This window comes from Pan troglodytes, chromosome 1 (genome assembly GCF_028858775.2).
Source record: "Pan troglodytes isolate AG18354 chromosome 1, NHGRI_mPanTro3-v2.0_pri, whole genome shotgun sequence".
In the NCBI taxonomy this organism is placed as follows: Eukaryota; Metazoa; Chordata; class Mammalia; order Primates; family Hominidae; genus Pan; species Pan troglodytes.
Window position 1 is genome coordinate 88,060,168 of NC_072398.2, and position 20,121 is coordinate 88,080,288.

Here is a 20,121-nt window from a genome sequence, read left to right on the forward strand (position 1 = left end):
TACCAGAGGAAGCAGCTTTTATTGATGGGTTATCTCCAGAAACCAGAAAGACTATATGTACTCACTTTCAGTTACCCCCGTGCCTCCAGAATCGCATGTTGCTCCACCTGGGGGCGGATATAAATTACCTCTAGATTGTCCAAAGCCCAGTCTTTCCCTTCCCTGTGCAGCCTTAGAAACTAAGTAGCAGTACTGTTTGGTGTGTGTTTGTTTCTTCCCCAGCAATGCCTGCTGCAGCTACTTAGTAACAACTAGAGGTGGAGGGTGTCCGGGGAAGCAGTTAGATGAGTTAAGTGTGATGCACAGGAAAATAGTATCGTAGCCTATCAAAGGTCCCTCTGCCCTGCCTCAGTGGCTTGATTCTTCATTGGTTGCATTTCTGTTTGTGTTGGATGACGCCCTTCTGAATCAGATCAGGGATTTCCACTGCCAGCCATGGACCCAGCTGCAATACAAGGAAAATCCTGTGAGATTACTACCAGTCAATGCTTCTTGTTCCATTAGAAGCTCCTTCCTGGAGACAGATTCTGGGGGAACATGCTTAAGGGACATCACTGTTATTCCTTTTATTCTTAGCTGCTTTTCTTGTACTGCTCAGGGCCTAAGTCCCTCTTTCTCCTTTTATGCCAAATACACAAAACTTACCCCCAGAGCCATGAGATGAGCTAGTCCAAACTTGGGCACATTCCTGGCCCACAAAGGTTTGAAATGATCCGTCAGGCATATTTTGCCACCCCTATGAGAGGGACATGAAGAAGGTGTTGACATGCAAAGTTTACCATAAAGCACAGCAGCCTCTTGGGGGCATAGGAAGACTACTAGTGATCAGAATTGAGAACAAGTTCAGCTAAGTACTTTGCTTAGGCTCAGCAAAGGAGGGCCTGGCACCCCACTAGGCCAGCAGACCCTGGGAAAATCTCTGCCTCCAAAGTTATTCCTTTTTTTTTTTTTTCCTTACATCTTTTAAGTTCAGAGGTACACATGCAGGATGTATAGGTTTGTTACATAGGTAAACGTGCCATGGTGATTTACACATAGATCATCCCATCACCCAGACATCAAGCCAAGCATCCATTAGCTATTCTTCCTGATGCTCTCCCTCCCGCCACGAAGTTCTTCCTTAAGGCCTTCTTTGACTCTTTGCCATCTCCTATTCAGTCCTACCTGTACATCTTTGCTGTCTTTCCATCCAGCTCAGGAACTGCAATTTCTGGGGCAGTAGTAGGATATGTGATAGGAATCTGGAGAAATTATAAAACCTTAATAAAACAGAATCAGGATAGAAAGGAACTAATATAATCAGACATACATATTTCTTGGTTAAACTGAAATGTTAAGTAAAACTCCCCAAGGAGCACATCCATACCAGGATTCTGGATGTGGAGATGAGTAAATATAACTTATGCTTGCCTCAAACCTCAGCTTTTCTCTCCCATTTTTAAAGTTTTCTTTGGTCCCTTCAAGAAAGGATAGCTTGTTACCCATCATCTAATCCCTCCCCTTCTACTAACCTTCATATTTCCCACTCTATCACACTCACGTCAAACTCGATGTCAAACTCATATTTCAGGAGGTCATGGATATACCAGCATTTTCCAAACCACCTGTAACGAAGACCAAACCTCAGTCCAATTTGCCTATTCTTCCAGTACTCAAATGATATCTTGGCTTAGGCCACCAGCCTGGGAGACTCATAGGATGGGAACTGGGGAACTCTGGCGCTGTGGGAGTGGAGACAGCTAACATGTGACAGGGCAGCTTTGGTAGTGGGCACTAGGATAGCAAATTGCCTAACTCATATAAGACTCCCACCCCACACCTCCCAAGAGGGTCTACCTACCGAGTCCCTTCCTTGTTGGACTCCAGTCGGAACCAATCGTTGTCAGCATTCTTGTTGTTCTCCACATACTGAAAGCAGAGAATGAGGTCTTTGAGAGAGTAGTTGGGGCCAAGGGCAGTCCCCCTCTCCTCGAAAGAAAAGTATGTGGTTATTTTTTTATTTTTTATTTTTTTTGAGATGGAATCTCACTCCCGTCGCACAGGCTGGAGTGCAGTGGCACGATCTGGGTTCACTGCAACTTCCACCTCCCAGGTTCAAGCGATTCTCCTTCCTCAGTCTCCTGAGTAGCTGGGATTACAGGCGTGCACCACCATGCCCGGATAATTTTTGTATTTTTAGTAGAGACGGGGTTTTGCCATGTTGGCCAGGCTGGTCTCGAACTCCTGACCCCAGGTGATCAACCTGCCTTGGCCTCCCAAAGTGCTAGGATTACAGGCGTGAGCCACTGCACCCAGCCGGTTACTTTTTTTTTTTTTTTTTTTTTTGAGACAGTCTTGCTCTGTCACCCAGACTGGAGTGCAGTGGCGCAATCTCGGCTCACTGCAAGCTCCATTGCCTGGGTTCACGCCATTCTCCTGCCTCAGCCTCTCAAGTAGCTGGAACTACAGGTGCCCGCCACCACACCCGGCTAATTTTTTGTATTTTTTTTTTTTTTAGTAGAGATGGGGTTTCACCATATTAGCCAGGATGGTCTCGATCTCCTGACCTCGTGATCCGCCCACCTTGGCCTCCCAAAGTGCTGGGATTACAGGCGTGAGCCACCACGCCCAGCCTACTTTTTCTTAATATGTTTACCTAATTTTTCTAACATTAGCAAAGCTGAAGACAAGGCTATACTGGTAAGTAGGGGTCTGCCCAGAACAGAGAATAGAATGTTTGGGCTCCACTCAATTTAGCAAGCACGAAAGACCTGAAGATACCATCTGGATTCTTCTCTCACTTCTCTGATAGTGTCTGCCCTCAGCCCACAACTCATTTAATGATAGACTCCTTCCCTGGGTAACTCCCTTCTAGCCTCATATAGTCCTGGTTTCAACTAACACCCACAGGCTAATGACTCCCAGATTTTCATCTTTGGTCCAGATCTTTCCTCAGAACTTCAGCCTTTAGTATCCAACTGTATGTTGACGTTTTGACCTTCATTTCACAGGTACTTCAAACTCAGCATTTCCATCTGGAATTTATAATATTCCTTTGGATACACTTCCTGAATTATCCTCCTGAATTATCAATTTCAGGTGGCAGTATGAGCATTCACCCAAGGCAAAAACCTGGGAATCATCTTTGACCCTCCCTATCCCTTACTACACTAATCCATGATGTTATGCTAATTTTACCTTCTGAATATTCTACAAATCTACCTCTCCTCTCTATCCTCACAACTGCCTAGTTTAGATTGCCTTTTGTTTCGCTGAGATTAATGACAGCCTAACTTGTCTCTTACCTTCAGTCTTGTCCCTGTCAATTGTATTTTCCCCTTATTGCCAATGTGACTGATCTAAACCCAAATCTGGCCATGTAATTCCTCAGCTTAATAACTTTTAACGGTATCCCAAAGCCTCCAAGAGAAAATTCAAGTGCTCAAATATGTCTCCTAGCTTTGTCTACCATTCCCTGCCTCACATTTGATGCTCTAACAACTCTGAGCTACTTTGTTTCTTCAAACACATCATGCTGGTGCCTGTGCCGTTTCTAGATTCTATGCCTTTGCTCATGCTGTCCCTTTTGGCTTGAATGTCCTTCTATTCTTATGTTTTATCAGGCTAGCTTATGTTTACTCTTTAAGTTTCAGCTCAAGCATTACCTCTTCCAGGAAACCTTCCGTGACCAAATGCAAACTGGATGTCTCCTCTTATGCTCTCAAAACATCCTAGCCATTTCTCGCTTTATATCTGTCCATATCTGTCTCAGTCTCTCTCCACTTAAACACTGTATTATAATGATCTGGTTTTGTCTACCTCAGTAAGTTCCTCCTTATTCGGCTTGGTATCTCCTCCCTAGGTTCTATATGCACAGTAATTTTTTTTTTTAGTGAATGAATACATGAGGTAGGAGAACTAGAACTGCTGGTCTTTGAAGCAGGCAGAAACTACAAGGAAGACAAACTTTTCTCACCTTCCACAGTAGAGATAGCTGAGAAGACAGCCCGTTTCTAACTATGAGCTAAACTCCCCAACTCTCTGTAGTTAACACCTACTTGAATTTTCAGCCCTAATGTGGCTTGAAAGAGTGAAGAGTGAGGCCAGGCGCGGTGGCTCACGCCTGTAATCTCAGCACTTTGGGAGGCCGAGGCGGGTGGATCAGGATCACGAGGTCAGGAGATCGAGACCATCCTGGCCAACACGGTGAAACCCCGTCTCTACTGAAAATACAAAAATTAGCTGGGTGTGGTGGCGCGCGCCTGTAGTCCCAGCTACTCAGGAGGCTGAGGCAGGAGACTCGCTTGAACCCGGGAGTCGGAGGTTGCAGTGAGCCGAGATCGCGCCACTGCACTCCAGCCTAGCAACAGAGCGAGACTCCGTCAAACAAACAAACAAACAAAACAGTGAAGAGTGAAGAAGGGGGCAGAGAGATGCGGACTGGGAGTTGGCGCCCTGAAGATTTTTGTTCACATCCAGGTGAACAAACACCTGTAGCCAGGGAGACACGTCACCTTCTGGGGAAGCGTATCCCTAAAATAACTGCTGCTTTTAGCCGCAAGGTCTGGCCCCACTGTGCACCTCACCCGAGTCTTTTTTGCCCTCTCCCCACCATCCCTCCTTAGTCCCCGAGCCCCACAATAGTCCCATTTCTATGAATTTGGGCGTTAAACTTAAAAACCGGAAGCGGCTTCCACACGGAGCCTATTATTGAGGACACCTGATTTCTCCCAATCCTTATGCTACGCGTTAGACTGTAGAAACACAACTAACCCGGATAAGGGACTGATATTCCTCCTTCAGTCGCTGCACCCACAACTCACGATCTCGGGGTCCGGCGTTAGTCTTCAGCACCGGGATCTCAGACACAACACGTCGCGTGGCCTCATCCGCCATCTTGGACCAGGGCGCAAGAGAAACGCGGAAGTGGTGTTGCCTGTAGCTTACCTCAAGGCGCCGTCATCTTTACTATGGGAAGATGAGACGTTGGGTTGCTGTAAGACCTCTTTTGAATAAGATCTTTGTTTTCTTGTCACCTAGTTACCCGCTTGTGAGTGCATCGAGAAGAACAGAATGTAAACAGATTACTCCGTCCTATATATGACACCTATCATTAAAATCACCGCATAAGGCACAAAGGGTGACTTCCGTTCATGCTCAGAGAAGTAATCGCAGAAAACCCGGACACCTTCCCAAACTTGGAAAGCTCTTAGAACTTCAGGCTGCTGAAGGCATTTTTACTTATTTATTTATTTTTATTATACCTTAAGTTCTAGAGTACATGTGCACAACGTGCAAGTTTGATACATAGGTATACTTGTGCCATGTTGATTTGCTGCACCCATCAACTCGTCATTTACATTAGGTATTTCTCCTAATGCTATCCCTCCCCCAGCCCCGAGCCCCCAACCCCAAGGCGCTTTTCAAGGCACTGACTTCCTAAAACGAGCGATTCGTGTTTCCTCTTCGAAGAACTTTTCCTTTGCTTATATATAGTCCTGCCTCTAGATGCAGTTATCCTGTAGAAGGATGTTTAACTCCTGATAAAGATTAGAAACCATGCAGAATCAAAAGACAAATCCCTGCAAGATTTCTGCCTTAGTCTAGCCATTCGGTGAGTCCTAGACTTTTTTTTTTTTTTTTTTTTTTTAGACAGTGTCTCACTCTGTTGCCCAGGCTGGAGTACAGTGGTACGATCATAGCTTACTGCATCTTCCATCTCCCGGGCTCAAGCGATCCTCCTGCCCCAGCCTCCCCAAAGTGCTGGGATTACTTGTGGGGAAACAATAAATAAACTCCAGTTGGTCTTAAAATCTAAACACATTAATTTTTGCTTTTTTTTTTTTTTTTTTTGGAGACCGAGTTTCACTCTTGTTGCCCAGGCTGGAGTGCAATGGCATGATCTCGGCTCACCGCAACCTCCGCCTCCCGGGTTCAATTGATTCTCCTGCCTCAGCGTCCTGAGTAGCTGGGATTACAGGCATGTGCTACCACGCCCGGCTGATTTTGTATTTTTAGTAGAGACCGGGTTTCGCCATGTTGGCCAGGTTGGTCTTGAACTCCTGACCTCAGGTGATCCACCTGCCTCAGCCTCCCAAGGTGCTGGGATTATAGGCGTGAGCCACCGCGCCGGCCATTTTGGCTTTAATTTAAATATCCTGTTTGGCTGGCGTGGTGGCTCAAGCCTGTAATCCCAGCAACTTGGGAGGCCAAGGCAGGTGGATCACTTGAGGTCAGGAGCTCCAGACCAGCCTGACTGGTGAAACCCGTCTCTACTAACAATACAAAATTAGCTAGGCATGGTGGCGCACGCTTGTAGTCCCGGCTACTTGGAGGCTGAGGCAGGAGAATCGCTTGAACCCGGGAGGCGGAGGTTACAATGAGCCGAGATCCTGCCATTGCACTCCAGCCTGGGCAACAAGAACAAGATTCCGTCTCAAAAAATAAATAAAACCTAAAAACGTTAATTATAGATTTAAATATCTTGTTTGGCCAGGTGCGGTGATTCACGCAGATAACCCCAGCACTTTCAGAGGCCGGGGTGGGCAGATGGCTTGAGCCCAGGAGTTCGAAAATAGCTTAGGCAACGTGGTGAAACCCCAGCTGTACAAAAAATACAAAAATTAGCCGGAGTGGTGGCGGGCACCTGTAGTCCCAACTATTTTGGGGGCTGAAGCAGGAGGATCTCTTGAACCCCGGAGGTCGAGATTGCAAATGAGCCAAGATTATACCACTTCACTCCAGCCTGGGGGGTCAAAGTAAGACCAAAATTTTTAAAAATATATTTATTTATTTTATTTATGTTTATTTCACTGTTTATTCAGTGAATCATTCCAGCCTGTGGCAGTAAGTTTTTTTGTTTGTTTGTTTTGTTTTGTTTTTGAGACAGAGTCTCACTCTGTCACCCAGGCTAGAGTGCAGTGACATGATTTTGGCTCACTGCAACCTCCACCTCCTGGGTTCAAGCGATTCTCCTACCTCAGCCATCCGGGTAGCTGGGATTACAGGCACGCAGCACCACGCCCGGCTAATTTTGTACTTTTAGTAGAGATGGAGTTTCACCATGTTGGCCAGGCTGGCTTCGAGCTCCTGACCTCAGGTGATCCAGCCCGCTCGGCCTCCCAAAGTGCTAAGATTACAGGTGTGAGCAACCGTGCTCAGCCTCCAGTACAATATTGAGTAAGAGTGTTGGCGGGGCGCGGTGGCTCACGGCTGTAATCCTAGCACTTTGGGAGGCCGAGGCAGGCGGATCACAAGGTCAGGAAATCGAGACCATCCTGGCTAACATGGTGAAACCCCGTCTTACTAAAAATACAAAAAAATTAGTCGGGCATGGTGGCGGGTGCCTGTAGTCCCAGCTACTCGGGAGGCTGAGGCAGGAGAATGGCGTGAACTCAGGAGGCGGGGCTTGCAGTGAGCTGAGATCGCGCCACTGCACTCCAGCCTGGGCGACAGAGCAAGACTCCGTCTCAAAATAAAAAAAAGACAGTGTTACCAGCAGACGTCCTTGTCTCGTTCTGCCTTTAGGGGGAAAATCAATGTCTTTCTCCTTTTTTTTTTTTTTTGCGACAGAGTCTTCCTCTGTCGCCCAGGCCGGAGTGCAGTGGCGCGATCTCGGCTCACTGCAAGCTCCGCCCCTCCAGGTTTTAAGCAATTCTCTGCCTCAGCCTCCGGAGTAGCTGGGATTACAGGCGCCCGCCACCACGCCCAGCTAATTTTTTGTATTTTTAGTAGAGACGGGCTTTCACCATGTTGGCCAGGCTGGTCTTGAACTCCTGACCTCGTGATCCACACGCCTCGGACTCCCAAAGTGCTGGGAATACAGGCGTGAGCCACGCGCCCGGCTGTCTTTCTCCATTTAATATGAGGTTAAGCTGCAGATTTTTCACAGATGCCCTTGTCAGGTTGAGGAAGTTCCCTTCTGGCGTTGACGGTTTTTCTCAAAAGGGAGTTGTTTTTTGATTTTTGTTTTGAGACGGAGTCTCCCTCTGTCACCCAGGCTGGAGGGCAGTGGTGTGATCTCGGCTCACTCAATCTCTGCCTCCCCTCCTGGGTTCAAGTGATTCTCCTGCCTCAGCCACCCGGTAACTGGGACCACAGACGCAGGCCACCATGCTCAGCTAATTTTTGCATTTTTTGTAGAGACGGGGTTTCACCCTGTCTGCCAGGCTGGTCTTGAACTCCTGACCTCGGGTGATCTGCCTGCCTCGGCCTCCCAAAGTGCTAGGATTACAGACATGAGCCAAAGTGCCCGGCCTTATAAAGGAGTTTTTCAAATGCTTTTTCCATGTTGATTGAGATGATGGTGTTTTTTGTTTTTTATCAGCATGCTATATATCTCTTTCATAAAAAAAAAATTGGATATTGGATAAGGCTAAGGCAGAGCTTTGTACTTCTTAACTAGAGATCTCTCTTCTGGGGAAATAAGATTTATTCCATTTTGGGTGTGGGCACTGTGGTGTGATATAGAGAGCAGAGATTTGGAATGAGGCTTTGCAATTTAATTGTCGTAAGACTAGCGGCGGGGTGCGGTGGCTCACGCCTGTAATCCTAGCACTTTGGGAGGCCGAGGGGGGCAGATCACGAGGTCAGGAGATCGAGACCATCCTGGCTAACACGGTGAAACCCCGTCCCTACTAAACATACAAAAAATTAGCCGGGTGTGGTGGCGGGCTCCTGTAGTCCCAGCTACCGGGAGGCTGAGCCAGGAGAATGGCATGAACCCAGGAGGCGGAGCTTGCAGTGAGCCGAGATCAGGCCACTGCACTCCAGCCTGGGCGACAGAGCGAGACTCCATCTCAAAAAAAAAAAAAAAGGGTTACTTTAACTCTGTTCTTTAACTCTGTTAACTGTATTTTCTCAACTATAAAATGAGGATAAGGCTTATAAGGCTGGGCATGGTGGCTGACACCTATAATCCCAACACTTCGGGAGACTAAGGGAGGAGGATTTCTTGAGCGCACAAGTTCGAGACCAGCTTGGGCAAAACAGAGAGACCCCGTCTCCACAAAAAGTTTAAAAATTAGCTGGATGTGGTGGCGTGCACCTGTGTCCCCATCTACTTGGGAAGTTGAGATGGGAGGATGACTTGAGCCTGGGAGGTCAAGGCTGCAATGAGCCGTGATTGAACCACTGCATTCCGGCCTGGGTGACAGAGGGAGACTCTGTCTCAATTTAAAAAAAAAAGCTTATATAGTTATAACTATATACGCAATGGCCATTCATTTACATAATAGGCTGTCAGGATGAAATTCAGATAAATAAATGGCAGTATTCAAACTTTTATATGGTAGTGAAGCCAGGTTTACAAACAAAATCTTACCTGGAGTCCCAAATTATAATCAATATAGCGCTGCTCTTGTTCAAGTGCAGGCAGAAGACCTCTATCCCTGAGAATACTTCTATGGTAACTACTTATCACACTTTATTAATTGTATAATTGTCTTGATAGCCTGGAAGCTCAATCAGGGTAGCGATTGTGTATCTATCTTGTTCAATGCTGTGCTTCTAAAACCTAATATAGCGTCTGCCACAGATTAAATGTTCAATCAATATTTTTAACATCAATGAGTATCTTGATACATAAAGTAAGCACCAGAAAAATTGTCTTTATAAAGCTGCATGTTGTTTTTGTTTCATAGTTTTGGAAAACCACCCCATTTTTAATTTTTATTTTTTTTTCCTTGAGACAGAGTTTCACTCTTGATGCCCAGCCTGGAGTGCAATGGCTGAATCTCGGCTCACTGCAACCCCCGCCTCCTGCGTTCAAGCAATTCTCCCGCCTCAGCCTCCCCAGTAGCTGGGATTACAGGCGCCTGCCACCACACCCAGTTAATTTTTGTATTTTTAGTAGAGACGGGTTTTACCATATTGTCCAGGCTGGTCTCGAACTCCTGACCTCAAGTGATCCTTCCGCCTTGGCCTCCCAAAGTGCTGGGATTACAGGCTTGAGCCACCGCACCGGGCCGGAAAATCACCTTATTAAACCATTTAGTAAAGCATAGCACATAATAATGTATGATAATACAAAGCACTGTCTCTGTTATAAACATAGGCCTGCCTCTATTATAGGCATAGTTGCATCTCAGTAGGACATGCCTCTTTTAAAGAAATGTTTAAACTATGGATTTAACTTACTATTAAGTAATGCTCACATGAGACAAGAAACTAAAATTGAGAAGACTGGGGCTGGGCGTGGTGGCTCACGCCTGTAATCCCAGCACTTTGGGAGGCCGAGGCTGGCAGATCACGAGGTCAGGTGATCGAGACCATCCTGGCTAACATGGTGAAACCCCGTCTCTACTAAAAATACAAAAAAATTAGCCGGGCGTGGTGGCGGGCGCCTGTAGTCCCAGCTACTTGGGAGGCTGAGGCAGGAGAATGGTGTGAACCCGGGAGGCGGAGCTTGCAGTGAGCCGAGATCGCGCCACTGCACTCCAGGCTGGGCGACAGAGAGAGACTCCATCTCTGAAAAAAAAAAAAAGTGTGTAGTCCCAGCTACTCGGAGGCTGAGGCAGGAGAATGACGTGAACCCCGGGGGGGCGGAGCCTGCAGTGAGCTGAGATCGCGCCACTGCACTCCAGCCTGGGCGACAGAGCGAGACTCCGTCTCAAAAAAAAAAAAAAAATAAGGAAGAGTATGTAGGCCTGAGCCTCACTGTTTTTCAGAGGAAGAACTCATTCATGAGCAAATGTTTATGGAGTTCCTAATATGTTCCAGGCATTGGAAATACAGTAGTGCATAGGCAGGTGGGCTCCCTGTCCTCATGGAAATTATCCTTAAATAGTTATAAAAAGGAATTCAGCCAGGAGTGGTGGCTCACGCCTGTGATCCTAGCACTTTGGGAGACCGAGGTGGGTGGATTGCCTGAGCTCAGGAGTTTGAGATCAGCCTGGGCAACATGGTGAAACCCCATCTCTACCAAAATACAAATAATTAGCAGGGTGTGGTGGTGTGTGCCTGTAGTCCCGGCTACTTGGAGGCTGAGGCAGGTGAATTGCTCGAACCCAGGAGGCAGAGGTTTTAGTGAGGTGAGATCGCACTACTGCACTCCAGCCTCAGCAACAGAGCAATACTCTATCTCAAAAAAAAAAAAAAAAAAAAAAAAAGAATAGAAAAGGATTGATTAAATAGCTCAATTCTAGGAAATGTAGGCAATGCAATAGGACAGTTGGGTGCATCGGAGAACCCCTGAAGGTAGTTGAAAGCCCCACTGTCTGTCATCATGGGAAAAGGCAGCTCCTGGGACAGAAAGAGAAGTGAATACTGGATTAGAGAAATAAATCTTGGATTAGGGAAAAAAGAGGAAGCTTTTCCTCTGTTCTCTTTTTTTTATTTTTTCGTGAGACAGAGTCTCGCTCTGTTGTCCAGGCTGGAGTGCAGTGGCATGATCTCGGCTCACTGCAAACTCTGCCTCCCGGGTTCACGCCATTCTCCTGTCTCAGCCTCCTGAGTAGCTGAGACTACAGGCACCTGCCACCACGCCCAGCTAATTTTTTGTATTTTTAGTAGAGACGGGGTTTCACTGTGTTAGCCAGGATGGTCTCGATCTCCTGACCTTGTGATCCACCCGCCTCGGCCTCCCAAAGTGCTGGGATTACAGGTGTGAGCCACCGTACCCGGCTCCTCTGTTCTTTAAGGCATTGGTCTGGACTCTAATATGCTGGAAAATAACTCAGAACGGTGAAAGAAATGATAGCTCTGCTATAGGGAGGAAGCCACGTTATAGAAGATTAGTGTAGATGGACAGTAAGTTTTGGAAGTTATTCTCTTTTGTTATTACCTTTAATTATCCTGGAGACTTCAACAAAGAATTATGGTAAATTGTAGCTTGGTCTCTTATGCTATGAGAAACTGGGTTCACACTTAGAATCACTTGGTAAAAAGAATTATAATATTAAGCTAACATTTATACGGTGCTTATTATGTGTTTGGCACTGTCCTAAACATTTTACAAACATCAGCTCCTTTATTTCTGGTTATAACCCTGGGGTGGGTTCTCTCATTATCCTCATTTACACGTGAAGAAATTGAAGTACAAGTTGAATGAAAGAAAGCCCTATCACACAGCAATTAAATGGTAGAGACCTGGAATTCAATCCAAGCACAGCCTGGCTCTAGAAGTCACACACTTAACCAATTGATATACCTTTCTACCATCGCTAGGCCAATATAAAATTAGCAGCAGGGATCTGAGCGATTAGGAGCAGTAGCAGGGGGCTATTGATGGCCCTAAATGGCAGACAGTGATCAATAATGAACCTGTTTCTGAAAACACAAGGAGAGCCTGGTGGTTCTCCATTAAGCACAGTAGAACTGCAGGGACTCTAAACCCCCCCTCCCTTGAATGGGCTGAGGTATGCGCCGCACCTTCTGTGGTATTGGTATCACCCTTAGGGATTTTGGAACTACAGACTTTGCGTTTAACCATTAATGGGACTTCATCTCTACCTCCTCTTTGGGTAGGAGAAACTAATATGGTGACAATTACCATAAAATAAGAAATCCTGGGGGGAGGGGGGAGGGATAGCATTGGGAGATATACCTAATGCTAGATGACGAGTTAGTGGGTGCAGCACATCAGCATGGCACATGTATACATATGTAACTAACCTGCACATTGTGCACATGTACCCTAAAACTTAAAGTATAATAATAATAATAATAATAAAAAGAAATCCCTATTCTGGAGATATACAAAGTACTGTCTGAGTAACTATGCCTGAGAGAATCAGATATGGCTGATGGCCTTTGAACTGGAACTCTTAGGATGAATACATTAAACATGCAGGCAAGGAGAGAGCAGGGAAAGCACAAATATGATAAAATGAGAACAAAATTTTACATACATTTGGTTTTAAAATATTTACTTCTGAATAGATAATACATGCACCTGACCCAAATTTAAAAAGGACAAAAGAATATACGGTGAAACCTATGTTTCAGAGTTTTACTCTTGTCACCCAGGATGGAGTGCAGTGGTGCAATCTCAGCTCACTGAAACCTCTGCCTCCTGGGCTCAAGTGATCCTTTCACCTCAGCCTCCTGAGTAGCTGGGACTACAGCAGGCACATGCCACCCTGCTCAGCTAATTTTTGTATATTTTTGTAGAGACGGAGTTTCATGCCATGTTGCCCAGGCTGGTCTCGAACTCCTGAGCTCAAGCAATCTGCCCACCTCAGCCTCCCAAAGTGCTGAGATTACAGGCATGAGCCACTGCACCTGGCCTACTATCTTTTCAGATGTTTAGTCTCCATTTGTATTTCCTGTTCTGTACAATATTTCATTATTATTCATTTATTTTAGAGATAGAATCTCCTTATGTTGCCCAGGCTGGTCTCGAACTCCTTGGCTCAAAGGGACCCAGCCTCTCAAGCAGCTACATACAGGTGCATGCTACACCCAGCTCTGTTCTGTAAAGTCTTACCTCCTTTCCCCCTTTTAAATTATTATTCATTTTTCTTTTCTTTTTTTTGAGATGGAGTCTTGCACTGTTGCCCAGGCTGGAGTGCAGTGGCGCGATCTCGGCTCACTGCAAGCTCCGCCTCCTGGGTTCACACCATTCTCCTGCCTCAGCCTCCCAAGTAGCTGGGACTATAGGCGCCCGCCACCACGCCTGGGTAATTTTTTGTACTTTTAGTAGAGACGGGGTTTCACCGCGTTAGCCAGAATAGTCTTGATCTCCTGACCTTGTGATCCGCCCGCCTCGGCCTCCCAAAGTGCTGGGATTACAGGCGTGAGTCGCTGCGCCCGGCCTATTATTCATTTTTCTTACTGATTTGCTTTTTTTTTTTTTTTTTTTTGAGATGGAGTTTCACTCTTGTTGCCCAGGCTGGAGTGCAATGGCGCGATCTCAGCTCACCGCAACCTCTGCCTCCCGGGTTCAAGCGATTCTCCTGCCTCAGCCTACTGAGTAGCTGGGATTACAGGCATGCACCACCACGCCCAGTTAATTTTGTATTTTTAGCAGTGACAGGGTTTCTCCATGTTGGTCAGGCTGGTCTCGAACTCCCGACCTCAGGTGATCCACCCGCCTTGGCCTCCAAAGTGCTGGGATTTGGGCGTGCTACAGGCATGAGCCACCATGCCCCGTCTTTTTTTTCTTTTTCTTTTTTTTGAGATGGAGTCTCGCTCTGTTGCCCAGGCTGGAGTACAGTGGCACAATCTCAGCTCACTGCAACCTCCGCCTCCCGGGTTCAAGCGATTCTCCTGCCTCAGCCTCCTGAGTAGCTGGGACTACAGGCGCCTGCCACCACGCCTAGCTAATTTTTGTATTTTCAGTAGAGACAGGGTTTCACTATGTTGGCCAGGATGGTCTCCATCTCCTGACCTCGTGATCCACCTGCCTGGGCCTCCCAAAGTGCTGGGATTACAGGTGTGAGCCACTGCACCCAGCCTTTTTTTTTTTTTTTTTTTTTAGACAGATTCTTGCTCTGTCGCCCAGGCTGGAGTGCAGTGGTGCAATCTCAGCTCACTGCAACCTCCACCTCCCGGGTTCAAGCGATTCTCCTGCCTCAGCCTCCCGAGTAGTTGGGATTATAGGTGCCCACACCACGTCCGGCTACTTTTTGTATTTTTAATGGAGACAGGTTTCTCCGTGTTGGCCAGGCTGGTTTTGAACTCCTGACTTCAGGTGATCCTCTCACCTCAGCCTCCCAAAGTACTGGGATTACAGGCATGAGCCACTGTGCCTGACCTGATTTGTATTTTTTTTAAATATTAACATTAAAAGGATTAGCCATTTGTGATGAGTTGTAAATATTTTTCCCAGTTTGTTATTTGTCTTTTCTTTTGTTCATAGTATTTTAAACAATGTGAAAAATTTTCACATATGAGGTTATCAGTATTTTGCTTGTAGCTTCTCGTGGTGGTGTCACCATAACAGCAGTCTCGATTATTTTTTAAAAATTTTCCTCAGGCCCAGCGCGGTGGCTTATGCCTGTAATCCCAGCACATTGGGAGGCCAAGGCAGACAGATCACTTGAAGTCTGGAGTTCGAGACCAGCCTGGCCAACATGGTAAAACCCTGTCTCTACTGAAAATACAAAAATTAGCCGGGTGTGGTGGCAGGTGCCAGTAGTCCCGGCTACTCGGGAGGCTGAGGCAGGAGAATCGTTTGAATCTGGGAGGCAGAGGTTGCAGTGAGCTGAGATTGTGCCACTGTATTCCAGTGTGGGTGACAGAGCGAGACTCAGTCTAGAAAAAAAAAAAATTTCCGTTAGTGTTTTTACCCCCAAAAATTACAATGGCTTTATTATTTGTTTTAGCTTATTTGAACAATAGAGAAAAATAAAATTAACCCAAAAATACCACCCCAAGAGATTTTAAAAAGCCACTATCATTTTAGGTATATATTCTTCCAGACATCTCTATGTACACATTTCCAATCTTCTAAATCCTTTCAGTGTAATTCACTGTTCTAGGTTCTTGAGATGGATGCAGAACTCACAAATTCTCAGCTTTTCTTTCATCCTAAAATTTTTATTTATTTATTAACTTACTTATTTTAAAAGAGACAGGGGTCTCCCTATGTGGCCCAGGCTGGTCTCAAACTCCTGGCCTCAGGCAATCCTTCTTCCTTGGCCTTCCAAAGCACTGAGATTACAAGTGTAAGCCACCACATCCAGGCTCTTTTTTCTTATGTGCTCTTAAGACTATGTATTTTCCTCTAAGCACATTTTTTTCTTTTCTTTTTTTTCTTTTTTCTTTTTTTTTTTTGAGACAGAGTCTCACTCTGTCGCCCAAGCTGGAGTGCAGTGGCATGACCTTCGCTCACTGCAACCTCTGCCTCCTGGGTTCAAGCGATTCTCCTGCCCCAGCCTCCCGAGCAGCTGGGATTACAGGCACACGCCACCATACCCGGCTAATTTTTGTATTTTTAGTAGAGACAGGGTTTCACCATGTTGGTCAGGCTGGTCTCAAACTCCTTACCTTGTGATCTGCCCACCTTGGCCTCCCAAAGTGCTGGGATTAACAGGCGTGAGCCACCGCGCCCGGCCCTTTTTTCTTTCTTTCTTTCTTTTTTTTTTAAGACAGAATCTCGCTCTGTCACCCAGGCTGGAGTGCAGTGGCGCAATCTCGGCTCACTGAAACTTCCACCTCCCAGGTTCAAGTGACTATCTCGCCTCAGCCTCCTGAGTAGCTGGGACTACAGGTGCCCACCACCACGCCCGGCTAAGTTTTTGTATTTTTAGTAGAGATGGGGTTTCACCATTTGGTCAGGCTAGTCTCCAACTCCTGACCTCAAGCAATCCACCTGCCTCAGTCTCCCAAAGTGCTGGGATTAAAGGTTTGAGCCATGGTGCCCGGAATGCTTTGTGACATTTTAAATTATCACTCAGGTCAAAATATTTTCTAACTCCAATTGTGATTTATTTTGTGGGTCATTTAAAAATGTATTCAGCACACTACAGCCTTAAACTCCTGGAATCAAGGGATCCTCTGGCCTCCAAGTAGCTGGGACTGCAGGCATGTGTCATTGTGCCCGGCTGTATTTAACTTGTAAACATAGGGACTTCCCAGTTACCTTTTTGTTACTGATTCTAGCCTCACTGTAATGTAGGCAAGAAACACACTTTGCATCATTTGAAGCCTTTGAAATTTGTTGAAACTTGCTTTATAGAACAATCTGGTCAGTTTCTTAAATGTTTCAAATGTGCTTGAAAATGTGCTTTGTAATTTGAAGTCGTTGGGTATAGTGGACTCTATACGCTTGTTGAATCAAATTTGCTGCTCGTGTTATTTAAATTTTCTATATCCTTGCTGATTTTTTCTTATTCTTTCTCTGTCTTTGTTTTTTTTTTTTTTAAGAGAAAGAGTTGGTCTCATTTTGTCTCTCAGGTTGAAGTACAGTGGTGCCATCATAGCTCACTGCAGCCTCAACCTCCTGGGGTCATGTAATCGTCCCACCTCAGCCTCCTGGGTAGCTGGGACTATAGGCATGCACCACCATGCTCAGCATATATATATATATTTTTTTGAGACGGAGTCTTGCTCTTGTCACCCATGCTAGAGAGCAGTGGCGCGATCTTGGCTCACTGCAACCTCCGCCTCCCGGGTTTAAGCTATTCTCCTGCCTCAGCCTCCTGAGTAGCTGGGATTACAGGTGCCCGCCACCACGCCCAGCTAATTTTTGTACTTTTAGTAGAGACGGGGTTTCGCCATGTTGGGCCAGGCTGGTCTCGAATTCCTGAACTCAGGCCCGCCCCGGCCTCCCAAAGTGTTGGGAATTACAGGCGTGAGCCACCGCGCCCGCCCCTAATCTTTTTTTTTTTTTTTTTTAGAAATGAGGGTTTCCCTATGCTGCCCAGGCTGGTCTTGAACTCCGGCCTCATGCAATCCTCCCATCTCAGCCTCCCAAAGTGCTGGGATTACAGGCATCAGCTACTGCACTTGGCCCTGACTTTTTCTATCAGTTCTGAAAGAAGTATACTCTATTAATTGAGAGAGGTGTGCTAAATCTCCTACGATGATTGCGAACTTGTCTATTTTTCCTTGTAGCTCGGTGCTGTATATTATTTGAGGTTTTGTTAAGTGCATACAAATTTAGAAATGTTTTCCGGCGTTGGTTGAAAATCACCCCCGGTTTTGGCCGTGGCCGCGGGTGAAATTCGGCGCCCAAGAGCCTCCGGGGGCCTCAGCTCACCGCGTGCTGCCGCCATGTGCGGCGGTGAAACCCAGGCCCCGACAGGGGCCGCGGCCTCCCCCCGGGTGCGGCTGCTCGCGTGGTCTGACCCCTGACTCCTGACCCCGGCTGCAGACCCCTAACCCTATTTTTCTCTCCGCAGGACACTGGTCCTCCTACGCCTGAGACCGACGTTGCCAGGACCGCAGGGTCAGGGGGACTTGGCTGTCCCCCGTCTTTCAAATAAAGCTGTTTGTCTAAAATAAATAAATAAATAAATTTTTTAACTTCCTGGTGAATTAAACTTATTGGTATAAAATGTCCTTATTTCTAGTAATGCTTTTTGCCTTCAAGTCAACTGTGTCTGATTTTAACATAAGCTTCTTTTGGTTTATGTTGCATAGCTTATCTTTTCCTATAATTTTACTTTCAACCTTTTGATAACCTTATTATTGTTTATTTATTTATTTAATTTATTTATTTTTGAGACAGAGTCTTGCTCTGTTGCCCAGGCTGGAGTGCAGTTGCGCGATCTCGGCTCACTGCAAGCTCTGCCTCCTGGGTTCATGCCATTCTCCTGCCTCAGCCTCCTGAGTAGCTGGGACTACAGGCGCCCACCACCACGCCCCGCTAATTTTTGTGTTTTTAGTAGAGATGGGGTTTCACCTTGTTAGCCAGGATGGTCTCGATCACCTGACCTCGTGATTTGCCCGCCTCGGCCTCCCAAAGTGCTGGGGTTACAGGCGTTAGCCACTGCGCCCGGCCTATTGTTATTTATTTATGTAAAAAAAAATTTTTTTTTGAGACGGAGTCTCGCTCTATCACCCAGGCTGTAGTGCGGTGGCACAATCTCAGCTCACTACAACCTCTGCCTCCCGGGTTCAAATGATTCTCCTGCCTCAGCCTCCTGAGTAGCTAGGATTACAGGCACGGGCCACCACACCCGGCTAATTTTTGTATTTTTAGTAGAGACGGGGTTTCACCATGTTGGTCAGGCTGGTCTTGAACTCCTGACCTCAAGAGATCCACCTGCCTTGGCCTCCCAAAGTGCTGCAATTATAGGCATGAACCACCACGCCCAGCCTGTTATGTTATTTGAAAAAGAATGGTCTGGAATATAAGAGCATTTTTACTTAATTGAACAACCACCCAAAGAAAAATTGGTTAATTCTCTAATTAACTGGTGGGATTGGTGAGACAGGGTTGTTTTATGTTACGGTCTTTGGAATAACCAATGACTTGGAAAAAGTCATCCCCATGGGGGCAGCAAAGAGTCATTGATAAAGAGCCTGCTGAATTTCTGAAACCTGGTGAGACTTGTTATATATAATACAATAATAAATATTAGGTAACATTTATCGAGCACTAGGCCCTGTGCAACACTTTCTATACATCATTTAATATAATCATTAAAACAATGATCTGTAAGGTGGATGTTATATTCCTTTCACAGATAAGAACACAAGTTTAGAGAAGTTAAGGAACTTGCCTGTCATATTAGTGAGGGTCAGAGCTGGGGAATGAAGAAAAGGGAACAGGTTGAGGCGACTTGAACAGCAGATCACTAGGATTCGGCAACTGATTGTGGTCCCTACTCCTTTTTTCTTTTTCTTTTTTTTTTTGAGGCAGCAGGGTCTGGCTCTGTCACCCAGGCTGGAGTGCAGTGGTGCGATCTTGGCTCACTGCAACCTCGGCTTTCCAGGCTCAAGTGATCCTTCCACCTCAGCCTCCTGAGTAGCTGGAACTACAAGCACATGCCACCATGCCTAATTTTTGTATTTTTTTCTGTAGAGACAGGGTTTGGCCATGTTACCCAGGCTGGTCTTGAACTCCTGGACTCAAGCAATCCACCCGCCTCAGCCTCTCAAAGTCCTGGGACTGCAGGCATGAGCCACCATGTGTGGCCGAGGTCCCTACCCTTTTATTCGGGAGCCATAGAAGCCAGAACTGCAATAAATTCTAGTTTTGGACTTAGAGCTAGTTCCAAGCTGAACTGAAATTAGGAGGAGCCAGTAGTATAATGCCTGGATGAAAATGAGTAACTGGGGCAGCTTAGAGTTAATAGGAAACCAAGAATAGAGCAGATCATCAGGTCAGCAAGTCCCTGCAGAGTAAAGCAGAAGAGTAAAGCCCTGGTAGGGACACAGGGATCCGAGTGGCCCTGGAAGAGTCAAGAGGATACTTGTGACAAGGGGCTAGTGCTAGCAAGATATAGACTTCTTAAGGGAATATCTGGTTTGAAAAGATTAATCTGGCAGACCTGGGAAGGAACATGGACTAGGACAAGCAGCCTTAATAGAGTATTCAGATCAAGAGAGAGAACAGATCTGCTTTACTCTAAACTGGTACTACCACTGACTTGTAAAAAAATATTTAGTACGGACATGTGGCTATGATGTGTTGACCCAGAGAGAAAAAACAGAACCAATACATGGAAGTTACAAAGAGATTTATCTAAGGATAGTAAAAAGGCCTTTCTAATTACTGAGAATTACAGGGAGTTGAAAACTACAGTTAAG

At 46.1% G+C, this 20,121-nt stretch overlaps 1 protein-coding gene and 1 non-coding gene across 3 annotated transcripts in view; one reads left to right on the top strand and one right to left on the bottom strand.

Moving 5' to 3' along the window:
* UFC1 (ubiquitin-fold modifier conjugating enzyme 1) overlaps positions 1-20,121 on the bottom strand; it is a 26,182-nt gene continuing 6,061 nt past the window's right edge. Inside the window, exons 1-7 of one of the 2 annotated variants that reach the window (XM_063811910.1) lie at positions 5,244-5,333; positions 4,753-4,947; positions 1,841-1,908; positions 1,541-1,604; positions 1,165-1,241; positions 646-736; positions 1-445 (exon numbers count right to left, since the gene is read on the bottom strand). In XM_063811910.1, coding sequence (XP_063667980.1) covers positions 365-445; positions 646-736; positions 1,165-1,241; positions 1,541-1,604; positions 1,841-1,908; positions 4,753-4,875 — 504 coding nt within the window. In that variant the 5' untranslated portion in view covers positions 4,876-4,947; positions 5,244-5,333 and the 3' untranslated portion in view covers positions 1-364. Of the gene's footprint in view, positions 446-645; positions 737-1,164; positions 1,242-1,540; positions 1,605-1,840; positions 1,909-4,752; positions 4,948-5,243; positions 5,334-20,121 lie in introns of those variants that run through there. The other variant, XM_513937.6, reaches the window with a different exon arrangement.
* Positions 17,542-17,670, top strand: LOC112207597 (small nucleolar RNA ACA64). The gene has a single exon (XR_002942028.1). It is a non-coding gene; the product is annotated as a small nucleolar RNA ACA64 (small nucleolar RNA).